The sequence below is a fragment of the Mauremys reevesii genome, linkage group 11 (assembly GCF_016161935.1).
Source record: "Mauremys reevesii isolate NIE-2019 linkage group 11, ASM1616193v1, whole genome shotgun sequence".
Lineage (NCBI taxonomy): Eukaryota > Metazoa > Chordata > Testudines > Geoemydidae > Mauremys > Mauremys reevesii.
This window is the reverse complement of record NC_052633.1, coordinates 74489553-74504650: the sequence shown is the minus strand read 5'-3', so window position 1 is coordinate 74504650 and position 15098 is coordinate 74489553. Positions and strand designations below refer to the sequence as shown.

The following is a 15098-nucleotide window of genomic DNA, read 5'->3' as shown; positions in this document are numbered from 1 at the left end:
CCTAGTTTTAATCAAGCCTGGGTGTTTCTCTGGAAGATCTCCTCTATGTCAAACAGGAGCTAATTCAGGGACATATCCTATATCCTGCCTATCTGTGGTTGGTTCATGGCGCTGCAGCACAAGAGTAAATATCCCTTAGAAATAATGCTCCAGCCATCTAATGGGACTCAGGATGGTCTCATCTATACATGAATCCTTTTCCGAAACCTACTCTATTCTTCTACTCCAATGCCTTGTGGCAGAGAGTTCCACAGCCCCCTTCAGTTATAGCACGTCTTTGCAGACAGAAGCGTGATTTCAACTGACGCTGTCCTACAGCACGATCCCTCAATACAGGCAGCAGAAATGATATTAAGCTACCTTCCCCATTAGCTTCTGTGCAAGCACTTTGCCTTTCAACCATGCCTCCCTGAGAACCTCACAGTATTAGCCGATGAGAGACATGCACTGCATAGCCATTCACCATGGGTGTGCAAAAGAGGGGAGTGACGGGTACTGTGGAACCCAAAGCTTCAGACTTCCTGCTCTGAACATGCTTGAATTCGCAGCAGTTAATGCTGCGTTTACCCAGTGGGTCGGGCACCTGGGAAGGAGCTAAAGGCATCTCTCTTGGGGATCACCTCTTCCTTAAGGGGTCCCCTGTGGGACAGGGATTGTATGTAACTCAGGGGGGGGGGGCTGCCACAGCTCTGCCAGGAACCAGGCGCAGCGTGTGTGTAGGGAGTTAAGGAAAAGCACCCAGGTTGTACCAACTCCAGAGAGGTACCAGCCCCCCGGGGAGGTTTGCACATGCTGGTTCAAATGGGATCTTTCAGCCATCAACCAAGAAAGGGCTTCTGGTGGAGCAGGGAGAGCTCGGAGGTTTGAGCACCGGCCTGCTAAACCCAGGGTTGTGAGTTCATTTCTTGAGGAGGCCACTTAGGGAACTGGGGTAAAAATCTGTCTGGGGATTGGTCCTGCTTTGAGCAGGGGGTTGGACCTGATACCTCCTGAGGTCCCTTCCAGCCCTGAGATTCTATAAAACGGCTGCATTTACACTGCCGCTTTCTGACCCAGCGAATGGACGGGCCCTTCTGTCCAAGGGCCCCAAATCTCGCGGAAGGGACCATGAGACTGATGGGGGATCCTGGGTAAGCTTTTAGCACGCGCAGAGGAACTTCTTCCTCGTTTCTATACATTGTCCCGGTGACGCTTTTACCTTAAGAGTAAGAGGTGCTGGCTTAGCAAGAGCAGTGCGGTGCCTTGTAACTGCCGGCCACACGCTGTCTGGCCATCGCGGAGACGGCAAAGCACTGGGGCGGGCAATCAGGCAGGCTGGCGGGCAGGGGGTGTCACAGGGGACGGCAGGGACTATGCAGCCTGCATCTCCTCCCAAGAGAGGCGACGACTGGAAACCCGAGACCTGATGTGGGTGCCCCCGAGGGGGAAACGCAGGTGCAGTTACCCTGAAACGGGGATCTCTGGCTCAGTGCTGCCTGCCAAAGCCCAACACTTTACTGCTGGCGAGCGACACACAGCGCAGTGCAAGAGACCCAAGCTAACGCTTCGCTAACACTGCTCACAATCTCCAGCCGGAAGAGACGGGGCTCAGGGCATTGCAGGTTAATTATTACATCCAGGGAATAAGCCACCTTGGGCTTTAGCGAAAGGGAAGAGTTGAAAGTCTCATTGCCGTTGGGATCTGGTCAAGTTTCCAAACACTTCCACAACCAGCCCGTCAAGCTCAGGAGAGTTAAGAACAGAACAACCCTTGGCACTCGCCCAGCCATTCACCTCTCCGAAGCATTGTCCAAACACCGAGCTGCTGACTGAGGACATGATTCCGTCTCCCGGTGATGGAAGCAGAGGACATAAAGCAATTCCCTCTCTTAATCCCAGACTCCGTTACGAGGCAAGCGACGCAGAATTCTCCCATGCCAGTTATTTGTCCCGCAGCTAGGAGATGGAGCCCTGATCATTTGCAGTGATACAAGACGGAAAAACAAAGAATCCGAGGTATCACAGGGGAAGGCTGGTCTTGGGGCTGACGGACTGAACCCGGAACTCTGTCAGTTCCCAGCTGTGCCACGGGCACCTTCTGTGTACGGTTACCTCACTTCATCTCTCTGCACCACAGTTCCCTCTCTGAGGAACGCAGACAATGTTGCTTCCCTTTATCTTGGATATTTAGACCGTAAGCGCCATACTATGAGCTACACAGCGAATACACAGAACAGGGCCCCAACTCAGATCGATGCTACTCTGATCACTAAGGCGGCGTACAGTTAAAAGAACCACCGCCTTTTTCAAGTTGTCCTCAACCTGTGTAAGGGGACTGCAGACTTTGAAATGCCTCTTTGTTTTTAATAATCTACGACCAGCTTAGCAGACAGATCTATACAAAAAGACAGAGGAAGATTTGCTGCTCCTTTTACTATTTGCACCTCTCTGAGCTCAGCCAAAGAAAACAGTTTCACTATTTATTTCTAGTCAGTTTCCACCTTTCCTCCACCAGACACTGATGCGGCTGCTGATTTGGGGTTAACAGAAAGATCTGCTCAAACATTTCTGATTGGTGGGTTTTATAAAATGCCTTTTGAAGCAAAAGCTAAGGCTTGACTCTAAAAATAGTTGACAACAGCTCTTAAAATCGCTGCGTAACAACTACCACCTCCTAGGTGACCCATTTTCCCCAAAAGTTGATTCCCAAGACATGACACAACCAGGTCATACTCCCTTTTCAACGTGTCTCAGCCTTTGATGGCTGACGTTCTGCCTGCCAGGGCATTAGAGCTCTGCAAAGATGAAAGAAAATCCAGTTTAATACACACAGGCCACGTCTACACTAATGAAAGGCAAAGACGTGTGCAAGTTAACATGTTAAGTAACGTGTTCGAATCCTAGCGCTGACAGGACAGCTGTAGGTTTAGCATGCATTAGCTGGGCGAGGGAAACCCACAGCTCCCCTGTAACATTCACCTTCACCAGGTAACATGAGCTAGAACTACAACGTACCCTGTCTACACTAGGATTAAACACATCAGGTGTCACACACACACATTTTTTCTAGTGAAGACAAGGTCACAAAGCTAAACAATCCACACAGCTAACAGGGCTCTCTCTTCGTATGTCCTGCACACCGTACAAACACAGTGAGGCCCCAGTTGAGACAGACGCTACCGTAACGAAAGCGCCCTGGCAAGGAATCCCATCGGCGGCTCCAGAATCAAAGCTGCCCATTTGTTAAATCAACCCCCTAGCCCTGACACTCGTGCCGAAAACCGTCTTGAACGTAACCCGGTGCAATCTCACCTCGCTGCTCACAGCTGCTTCAGAGCTCCTCACGCTGCAGAACGATGGCACTGAACGAGCGGGGCCAGTTTTAAAGACACTGCTCAGAATGCTGTGAGCTGCGGCGAAAGCATCCAGCATTATGTCAATTTCCCCCTGCCAGGCAAAGCTCCTGGCAGCCTACGCTGGAGTAATTCACTAGCCAGGAGGACCCCAGAGACCGAAGCTGGGGAGAAAGGCAGATAATCCGGTCCCCAGCTCCCTCAGCGCAGGCAGAGGTCTCAGGAGGATTGCAGATGACAGTAGCCTGAAGAGGTTGGACCTGGAGATTTACCTGACACCTACCAGCCAGAGGCTGACGTGAAAGACAAACCCTCTTAGGGCAGGAATCCCAGCAGCCACGGCACACCAGGCATGTCACCGAACCCGCTGTACACCCCAGTACCTGCCCCCAGGCAGTTTCAGACATGACAACAAAGGAGGGATGGGGCGAGGAAAGATCCCGGCTCAACAACAAGATCAGGCAGCTGCTCGGCTCCAGCGCGCGCACCCCTCACGGCTCACAGGACTCTCGCAATTCCTGACGACTGGCTTGCAGCAGGCATTCCGGGAGAGGTGCATGAGCAGAGGGAGCAGGGCCTGTTACCAGGGGTCTGCCCCAGTCCTTGCGGGCAGATGCCCCTTTCCTTCATTGCTACCATGTGACCCGCTAGCTACAAGGCACCCAGCAAGTGTTTCAAGCCCCGAATACACAGAGCATCACACCCACACCCAGCCACACAGGCTGGGCTAGGATCCTTCACCCTGCAGATCACACTGTAGGAGAGGGGTCAACGAGGGGACTCTACCCTCTGCCTGAACCTTCTCCTCCACAGCTCTGAGCCGCCTTCCTGCCTCTCTGCAGCAGCAGCACAAGACAGACCTGGGCCATGGCCTCGCCTCTCGCTGGTTACGCCGACTCTCCTCCCAGCTCCACGATGGACCGATTTCAGTCTATTCTCCATAGTGCAAACCCCGCACCGCTGCTTCTGGTAACGGACGCCTGCCCTCTATTACCCAGCGCTCTGAAGGCTTTCGGGATGCAGCGTGAGTGGAAGATGCTCCCTGACAGACAATAAGCTACAGAGTCAGAGCGGTCAGCTGGGTCCCAAGGAGCTGATGCCGAAGGGAAGCTGTGGCACCCCTGGGTCTGGGGAGCTGGGTCACGTGGGCAAATCCTGGCAGGGATGGATAGTGCCAGGCTTTGTGTGGGATCTGAAAGCAGCGTTTTCTCCCTCTGACCCCACACACAGCACAACCCAGCCAGCTGGAGCTTTCCAGAGAAGGGCCTGCGTACGTGTGAGCTCAGTGCTGCACCAAGCCCGGGGCAGCAAAGGACATGGCTCCCCAGCGCATCGCAGAGGGACTGGGAGCCGGCCAAGACCTTCGGTGGCTGCTGTGCAGGGGGGCCCCTGTGGAACACAAGCATCCCCCCACCCAAAGTGGTTCAGGCACCAAACAATCAGTGCAGTGCAAACCCTTTGGGGTCCCCAGGAGCACCCCATGGGGGAGAGAAGGGGAGCTTGTGGGACTCTGATGCAGCCAGGAAAGAGACCTGCTTCAAACCCAGGCAGGGTCATCACCTTGCACAGCCCACTCAGCCCAGCCACCAGCCCTCCCCCGAGTCCCCCAGTGAGACTCCCTCTCAACCCAGCCACCATTCCTGGATGCATGCAGACCTCCTGCCACAGACCCCCATTATGCATACAGCCCACCTGCATCCCCCCTAGCCCAGCCTAACACCCCCAGCTCCCCCCCCGAAGCCCTGCACAGTCCAGCCCCAACCAACCCCACCTCAGCCTAATCCCCCAGCCCGGCCTAACTTCCCCAGCCTCAGCCTAACTCCCAGCCCGGCCTAACTCCCCAGCTCCCCCGAAGCCCTCGCAGTCCAGCCCCAGCCAAACCCCCAGCCTCGGCCTAACTTCCCCAGCCTCGGCCTAACTCCCCAGCTCCCCAAGCCATGCAGTCCAGCCCCAACCAAACCCCTCAGCCTCAGCCTAACTCCCCAGCTCCCAAGCCCTGCAGTCCAGCCTCAGCCTAATCCCCAGCCCCAGCCTAACTTCCCCAGCCCGGCCTAACTCCCAGCTCCCCAAGCCCTGCGCAGTCCAGCCCCAACCAAACCCCAGCCTCAGCCTAACTTCCCCAGCCCGGCCTAACTCCCAGCTCCCCAAGCCCTGCGCAGTCCAGCCCCAACCAAACCCCCAGCCTCAGCCTAACTCCCCCAGCCCAGCCTAACTCCCCAGCTCCCAAGCCCTGCGCAGTCCAGCCTCAGCCTAATCCCCCAGCCCAGCCCGGCCTAACTCCCCAGCTCCCCAAGCCCTGCGCAGTCCAGCCCCAGCCTAACTTCCCAGCCCCAGCCTAACTCCCCAGCTCCCCAAGCCCTGCGCAGTCCAGCCCCAGCCAAACCCCAGCCCGGCCTAACTCCCCCAGCTCCCCCCCCCCCGAAGCCCTGCGCAGTCCAGCCCCAGCCAAACCCCCCAGCCTCAGCCTAATCCCCCCAGCCCGGCCTAACTTCCCCTCCAGCCCCGGCCTACACCCCAGTTTCCCTGCAGCCCCCATAAACCCTCCATGGCCCAGCCCCAGCCAACCCCAGCTGCCCCACATAACCCCGCCCAGCTCCCTGCAGCCCCAGTGTAACCCCCAACCTCTGGAGGCCCTCCCCAGCTCCCCTTCATGCCCCCATCGACAGCCTACTCCTCCCCACGCCCCTGGCCCCATGGCGCCCTCCCGCGCCAGCCTGCCCCATGGAGCCCCTTAGCTGCCCCCGCGGCGGGTCCGAGCGGGATGCCCGCGCCGCACTCACCCGATGCGGAACACCAGGGGCCCGGCCAGGGCCATGAGCACCTTGGCCAGGCAGCGGCGGAGGCGGCGCGCCGGCCGGCACCGGGCGAGGGAGGCGGCCCCCAGCCCGCAGCAGGCGGCCAAGGCGGCCGCCAGCACCTGGAGCCGGGACAGGCAGCCGGACCACGCCATGCTCCAGGGCGGCCCCGCCCCTCGGGCCGGCCCCGCCCCCGCCACCCGGGAGACCGGCGAACGCCGCCGGCCTCAGCCTTCGAACCACGCCCACTTCGAATGCAATGTATCCAGCGCCCGGCCCCGCCCATAGAACGCGGAGACACTCAACGCGGGGGGAGGGCTGCAGCGCCACCTTGTGGGCACTGGCTGTCATCGCCCGAGGGAAAAGGGGGGGCGGGGCCGAGCTAGGGACAACCTGCTCCGAATTAGTTGTGGATTGGGGACAAGTTGCCATTGCAAATGATTATCACATTCATTCACCTTCCTCTGCTTCCTGGCCTCTTCCCCCTTCCGGGTCAGCGACTGGTCCAGCCTTCTTCCAAAAGCCATGGTCATAGGCCCGCTGGGATCCGCTGATAACGGGTCCCTTGGCCTTCTCAAACCACAGTGGCCGCAAGCCCCATCCTACCGGTATAACTGTCCTGTCCCTGCTGGATAAGCCCATATCCACACAGCCTGGCCTACAGGGACTTGTCTTTCATTGGAGCAACCGCTGAGCTATCATCAGTTATTAATTAGCAATACCATGGCCAGTGGTTAATGAATGCAGACCGTGTATTTTGAATTAGCATTGTCACAAATCATAATTAATTAACAGGCGTTATTTGCTATCAATATCATTTCTGTTGCCTTGCAGTGCTGGGACTCCCAATGCAGCCAGGAAAGAGGCCTCCTTCAAACCCAGGCAGGGTAGCCACCCTGCAGAGCCCGCTCAGCCACCAGCCCTCTAACTATCTCCCCTTTCCTCTCCATCAGCCTCTATGCATGGACCCTCTTCCTTACCTGGGACCGGAGCCTGCAGACACCTAGGCCAGGGCCGACGGGGAGGGTGGGGGAAGCCGATACAAATTACCGGGGCCTGGTGGTCCAGAAGGGGGCCCGGGGCCCGGCTTTGTTGGGCCTGTTTAGCTGGTCTGCCCTTGCTGGGGGGCCCGAAAAATGTTTTTCACCAGGGCCCAAACCCGCTCTCGGCGACCCTGACCTAGGCACATTAGTAAAGTCAGTGAGAGTCTGTGGGCACCAAGGCTCTGCCTGCATGGATCTAATTACAGGATTGGGGCCTTAGCGTGTGGAGTTTGCATTTTCAACTAGCTTTGAACGTGGACTTGTGCGCCCGGCCTGGTCACTCTAATAGAATCATCTTGAACTGAGGACTGTAATTCGCTCCTCCTAAATTGGCCTTGTAAGTTTCATGAGACAGAAACACTGAGGTTGCTGAGCGTGTCAGCTTCGTCATGAGAATGCAGATCCTTAACTAAAGCATTAAAATAGAGTTTATGAAACCGTGCCAACCACAGCACAAATTTCACCCCTTGTTCACCAAACCTGACATCCCAGAGCAGGTTGTTGTTGTAACAAAGGGTTCCCAGTTTCACTCGATCAGCATTTGAGGCAGGCATGTAGTTACCTGGAATTGTTCACCTAACCAGAGCCCCACCCTCTACTGCGAGGTGACTGATACGTCCAGGTGTTAGAAACAGGGCACAGTCCACAAAGTCAGAACAGCGCACTTGCAAACCAATTTTATTTTAAAGGGACCATCCCTCAATTCATTTCTTTGTCCCTTAGGGTGACCATCTGCCCCTCAGTTTAGGGGACGTCCCTTGACCATTTTAAACATCACACTATAGCTTGGGCTAATTGCACTGTGTAACGCCGAGCCAGCAAAGGATTAACAATCAGCAGGTTAGGTGACCTGTAAGCAATCCTTAAGGACATATCAAAAGGGTATTGCCGTGGTAAACAGGGCCAGTCCTTGGAGATAGTTATCAAAGCCATAACAGCGAGGAGTCCTTGTGGCACCTTAGAGACTAACACATTTATTTGGGCATAAGCTTTCGTGGGCTAAAACCCACTTCATCGGATGCATGGAGTGGAAGATACAGGAGCAGGTATAAATGCATGAAAAGATGTGATTTGCCTTGAGGCCCTTGAGGAATTCCTCATCTCTCATCCCCTTACACCCCTACTCTACTTGCGCTACATTGATGACATCTTCATCATCTGGACCCATGGGACGGAGGCCCTTGAGGAATTCCACCATGATTTCAACAATTGCCACCCCACCATCAACCTCAGCCTGGACCAGTCCACACAAGAGGTCCACTTCCTAGACACTACAGTGCTAATAAGCGATGGTCACATAAACACCACCCTATACCGGAAACCTACTGACCGCTATACTTACCTGCATGCCTCCAGCTTTCATCCAGACCACATCACACGATCCATTGTCTACAGCCAAGCTCTAAGATACAACCACATTTGCTCTGATCCCTCAGACAGAGACAAACACCTACAGGATCTCTATTAAGTGTTCTTATAACTACAATACCCACCTGCTGAAGTGAAGAAACAGATTGACAGAGCCAGGAGAGTACCCAGAAGTCACCTACTCCAGGACAAGCCCAATAAAGAAAGTAACAGAACGCCACTAGCCGTAAGCTTCAGCCCCCAACTAAAACCTCTCCGGAGCGACATCAAGGATCAACAACCTATCCTGAAGGACGATCCCTCACTCTCACAGACCTTGGGGGACAGGACAGTCCTTGCTTACAGACAGCCCCCCAACCTGAAGCAAAAAAAAACTCACCAGCAACCACACACCACACAACAAAAACACCAATCCAGGAACCAAACCCTGCAACAAACCCTGATGCCAACTCTGTCCACATATCTATTCAAGGGACACCATCATAGGACCTAACCACATCAGCCACACCATCCAGGGGTCGTTCACCTGCACATCTACCAATGTGATATATGCTATCATGTGCCAGCAATGCCCCTCTGCCATGTACATTGGCCAAACCAGACAGTCTCTACGCAAAAGAATAAATGGACACAAATCTGACATCAGGAATCATAACATTCAAAAACCAGTAGGAGAACACTTCAATCTCTCTGGTCACTCAGTAACAGACCTGAAAGTGGCAATTCTTCAACAAAAACACTTCAAAAACAGACTCCAACGTGAAACTGCAGAACTGAAATTAGACTTGTTGACTCATAGACTTTAATGTCAGAAGGGACCATTATGATCATCTAGTCTGACCTCCTGCACAATGCAGGCCACAGAATCTCACCCACCCACTCCTGTATCAAACCCCTAACCTATGTCTGAGCTACTGAAGACCTCAGATTGTGGTTTAAAGACTTCAAGGTGCAGAGAATCCTCCAGCAAGTGACCCGTGCCCCACACTGGAGAGAAAGGCGAAAACCGCCCAGGGCCTCTTCCAATCTGCCCTGGAGGAAAATTCCTTCCCGACCCCAAATATGGCGATCAGCTAAACCCTGAGCATGTGAGCAAGACTCACCAGTCAGACACCCAGGAAAGAATTCTCTGTAGTAATTCAGATCCCACCCCATCTAGCATCCCATCACAGGCCATTGGGCATATTTGCCAGTAATAATCAAAGGTCAATTAATTGCCAAAATTAGGCTATCCCATCATACCACCCCCTCCATAAACTTATCAAGCTTAGTCTTGAAGCCAGATATATCTTTTGCCCCCACTGCTCCCCCTGGAAGGCTGTTCCAGAACTTCACTCTAATGGATAGAAACCTTCATCTAATTTCGTCTAAACTTCCTAGTGTCCAGTTTATATCCATTTGTTCCTGTGTCCACACTGGTACTGAGCTTAAATAATTCCTCTGCCTCCCTGGTATTTATCCCTCTGATATATTTATAGAGAGCGATCATATCTCCCCTCAGCCTTCTTTTGGTTAGGCTAAACAAGCCAAGCTCTTTGAGTCGCCTTTCATAGGACAGGTTTTCCATTCCTTGGATCATCCTAGTAGCCCTTCTCTGAACCTGTTCCAGTTTGAATTCATCCTTCTTAACCATGGGAGACCAGAACTGCACACAGTATTCCAGATGTGATCTCACCAGTGCCTTGTATAATGGTACTAACACCTCCTTATCTCTACTGGAAATACCTTGCCTGATGCATCCCAAGACCCCATTAGCTTTTTTCACAGCGATATCATATTGGCGGCTCATAGTCATCCTGTGATCAACCAATATTCCAAGGTCCTTTTCCTCCTCTGTTACTTCCAGCTGATGCGTCCCCAGCTTATAACCAAAATTCTTGTTATTAATCCCTAAATGCACGACCTTGCCCTTTTCACTATTAAATTTCATCCTATTACTATTACTCCAGTTTACAAGGTCATCCAGATCTTCCTGTAGGATATCCCAGTCCTTCTCTGTGTTAGCAATACCTCCCAGCTTTGTGTCATCCGCAGACTTTATTAGCACATTCCCACTTTTTATGCCAAGGTCAGTAATAAAAAGATTAAATAAGATTGGTCCCAAAACCGATCCCTGAGGAACTCCACTAGTAACCTCCCTCCAGCCTGACAATTCACCTTTCAGTACAACCCACTGTAGTCTCCCCTTTAACCAGTTCCTTATCCACCTTTCAATTTTCATATTGATCCCCATCTTTTCCAATTTAACTAATAATTCCCCATGTGGAACCGTATCAAATGCCTTACTGAAATTGAGGTAAATTAGATCCACTGCATTTCCTTTGTCTAAAAAAATCTGTTACCTTCTCAAAGAAGGAGATCAGGTTGGATTGGCACAATCTACCTTTTGTAAAACCATGTATTTTGTCCCAATTACCATTGACCTCAATGTCCTTAACTACTTTCTCCTTCAAAATTTTTCCCAAGGCCTTGCATACTACAGATGTCAAACTAACAGGCCTATAGTTACTCGGATCACTTTTTCCCCCCCTTTCTTAAAGATAGGAACTATGTTAGCAATTCTCAAGTCATACGGTACAACCCCTGAGTTTACGGATTCATTACAAATTCTTGCTAATGGGCTTGTAATTTCATGTGCCAGTTCCTTTAATATTCTTGGATGATTATCTGGGCCCCCCGATTTCGTCCCATTAAGCTGTTCGAGTTTGGCTTCTACCTCGGATGTGGTAATATCCACCTCCAGATCCTCATTCCCATTTGTCATCCTACCATTATCCCTGAACTCCTCATTAAAGACTGAGGCAAAGTATTTGTTTAGATATGGGGCCATGCCTAGATTATCCTTAACCTCCATTCCATCCTCAGTGTTTAATGGTCCCACTTCTTCTTTCTTTGTTTTCTTTTTATTTATCTGGCTATAGAACCTTTTACTATTGGTTTTAATTCCTTTTGTCCAACTCTACATGGCTTTTGGCCTTTCTCACTTTATCCCTACATGTTCTGACCTCACTAAGGTAGCTTTCCTTGCTGAGCCCTCCCATCTTCCAATCCTTGGAGGCTTTCTGCTTTTTCTTAATCACCTCTCTGTGACGCTTGCTCATCCAGCTTGGTCTACAACTCCTGCCTATGATTTTTTCCCCCTTTCTTGGGCTGCAGGCTTCTGATAGTTTCTGCAACTTTGACTTGAAGTAATTCCAGGCCTCCTTCACCTTTAGATCCACAAATTCTTCAGTCCAATCCACTTCCCTGACTAATTTCCTTAATTCTTTAAAAAGTTAGCCCTTTTGAAATCAAACACCCTAGTCCCAGATCTATTTTTGTTTATTCTTCCATTTAGTTTGAACTGAATTAGCTCATGATCACTCGAACCAAGGTTGTCCCCTACAACCATTTCTTCTATGAGGTCCTCACTACTCACCAAAACCAAATCTAAAATGGCATCCCCTCTTGTTGGTTCTTCAACTACTCGGTGAAGGAATCCATCAGCTGTCGCATCCAGGAAAATCTGAGCCCTATTATTATTACTAGCACTTGTCCTCCAGAGTATATCTGGGAAGTTAAAGTCTCCCATGATCATACAATTCCCATTAGTGTTTACTTCATTAAAAACATTAAAGAGGTCTCTATCCATATCCAAATCAGATCCCGGCGGTCTGTAGCACACCCCAAGCACTATCTCAGGGGAGGCTCTAGTAGCTTTCTTCCCCAGTGTGATTTTTGCCCAGACAGACTCTGTCTTATCCATTCCATCCCTTCTTATTTCTTTACAGTTAACCTCATCATTGACATACAATGCTACTCCACCACCTTTGCCTTGATTTCTGTCTTTCCTAAACAGCACATAGCCTTCAATACCTGCACTCCAGTCAAACGAATACACAAGCCCAAGCCATAGAAACACAGTAGGCTCCTCTCCCCTATGGACAATCTGTGTTCTCTCGTCCCTGGGAGAGTTTCCAGCAGAGAATACAAGCAGCAAGACCCACCAGGGGCAATCGTCTTTGGGGAGCTGGAAGAGAAGCTAGTTGTACCCACCCCCAAAAATCAATACGTGGTATAAAAACCAGAGTTCCCATGGGAAGATGAATTCCAGAAGTAACAGGTCTTCCTACAGCCGTACACAGAGAGATTCCTTCATTGAGTAACTTACAGGCAAAATAACTGGGCTACAGAAGCTAAGGTGATTTACAAAAACAACGAGGAGTCCGGTGGCACCGTAAAGACTTAACCGATTTATTTGGGCATAAGGTGATTTAGCCCCTCTGGCCAAGTCCAGTGGAGTTAGTGTCCAAACGGGAACGTAAAACCATTCTTCTACCCCAGAGCCCTGCCGGGCGCCCTTCCTCGGCGGGTCTGGAGCCCTTCTCTGGGGCTCGTCCTTTCTTCCTCGCATTGACAGGGGTTGCTGTGCCAAAGGTGGCGGCATGGGGAGAACCAGCCTCTGCCCTCCACATGTCCCCAATCCTGGGACTCTAAACCATTGGACGGTGCCTCAGAGTGCAAACTGCCTTCACATCTTCTCGGGGCCTCTCCCGTGAGCCTGGTTGGGCCTCCTCCCTGGCCCTTTCCTGGCTGTTCTTCACCCACACATCTCCCGGTGGCCACAGGTGGCCCTTAAATCTCCCAGCAGGCCTAGTTCTCCCCCATCACCTGGCCCTGGTCTCCAGCTGGGGCAGTGAGGCTGGGGGCCCGCTCACCCAGGGACCTGGTCCTTTATGCGGCGCAGAGACCAGGCCACAGCCTAGGGAGCTGGGGAGATTTATGGCCGTGAGGGATGAGCCCACAATTGCCCCAGTTGTGTGGCAGCAGCAGCGCAGGCGGTGACCCCGTTTCGATTCGGCCCCGTCACCATTTCCTCGCAGGTTTTGATCCATTTTGATGCTTTTGTTTAAAAGCAAAGTCTCTCTCTGCCATTCCCCATTCGTTACTATGGAAACGATGACGTCACAGAGACGGGAATGTTTAGGTGACTCCACATGGGGTAGAGAGAAATAAACCCACATGTTACACGGCGGGTTGAAGCGGATCGGGTCTGTGAAATGCTGACGTTTCTCTGCTGTTTTCCCAGGGATGTAGAGGGTTCAGATACCACGGTGATGGGCCTGGGACAGACAGACATGTCCATTTTGGGACCCAATCAGACTAGCAGTGTCCCTATAACATAGGATTAGGAACAATCCATTCATGGTGTTATACCAAGATAATAAAAACCAGCAGGATCTTATTAAGATAAGATAAGGATAAGGCAAAGATGCCACATTTATTGTAAATACCATAACAAACCAAAAGACAGCAAAAGACAAAAACAAACAACATTGTTTTACTACTTATTTCTATCACTACTTATTCCTTATACACACACACACACACGTATTCATTCACACAATCATTCATTCAGGTTCTGTATAGATGTTATAGTTACCAGCCTAGATGTTGCTCATGCCAAGTTACTGGCCAGGTACCTTGGTCATGAGGATGGAGCCGAGTCTGTGTCAGATGCATCTGATGCTCCTGGAGGCTGGCAGCAGAACCAGAGACTCCAAGTCCTCAGTCTTTAGAGTCCAGTTTTATAGGAATTTATTCCTATGTCAGTTCATGAGAGTTGCTTCATTTTGCTGTTGCTAAATCAATCAGCAGGTGGCTGGCTCCATGTTGTCAGATGCTTTGTTTTTCCTTCCTTTGAGGTGTGGTGGGTGGATTCCAGTTTGCCCTCCGGGGGTCATCTGGTTGATCCCACTTGACACCTTCTTCAGCCCACACTGAATTCTTCAGGCTGGTACCTCCCTAACCATTCAGTCACATACATTCTCTATCTTAATCACATCTAGTTCACTGTCTCTTTACCTTTTGGGGTGTTACCAATTTATGTGAGACTCCCTGTCTTTTAACAAGCAAAGATAAAGTGAGATGAAAACTTACAGAGGGTGGGGGTCTCTGTCTATACACTATAACAGCTACTGTTTTGGCTTACTTAAGAGTTAATTAATGTTTAGCAAGTTTTATACAAAGTATTTCTTTGAGCTTAACAAGTTTTATACCAAGTATCTCTTTGAGCAGGCTTCACACAGACACAGCTGGTGGCTTGCAGGTTAGAGGCTAAATGTTGGGAATCACAAATTTACTTCTAACATAAACCTTAAGTTATAAAGTATCAATTAACAATAAACCAATAAATCATTTCTCATATAAACCATGTTTAATATAAACCTTCTTTAATATCCCTACAATGGACCCCACACCTCTAGGGTGCCCCCTCATGCCGGGACAGGGCATTGCAGAGGATTTCGCTTCTCATTACCCGACATACACCCCCACCCCCTGTTGGCCCCCTTCCTCGGCCCCGATGACCAATCCCAGCCGGTGTCTTCTCCTGACCCCCGCTCTGAGTTTTCTGTGGCTTGGCCCTCTGGCCAAGTTATGTAACAGTTCACCCCTCACTTCTGGGGTAGCAAAGTCCTTCACCCCTCCTGGGTTTCTCTGCTTTCCTCATCCTTCTCAGAGTGCTGGGAGTCCAAATACCGCACGTGCTGGGCTGCCAGCCCCTCCTGGGCTTCTCTGAA

General features: G+C 51.3%; 1 protein-coding gene across 3 annotated transcripts in view; it reads right to left on the bottom strand.

Annotated features, from left to right (window-relative positions):
• Positions 1-6315, bottom strand: part of LOC120374684 (probable hydrolase PNKD) — a 30501-nt gene extending 24186 nt beyond the window's left edge. For all 3 annotated transcript variants that reach the window (XM_039494732.1, XM_039494735.1, XM_039494733.1), the window contains exon 1: positions 6113-6315. In XM_039494732.1, coding sequence (XP_039350666.1) covers positions 6113-6282 — 170 coding nt within the window. In that variant the 5' untranslated portion in view covers positions 6283-6315. The remainder of the gene's footprint in view (positions 1-6112) is intronic.
• Positions 6316-15098: the final 8783 nt, after the last annotated feature.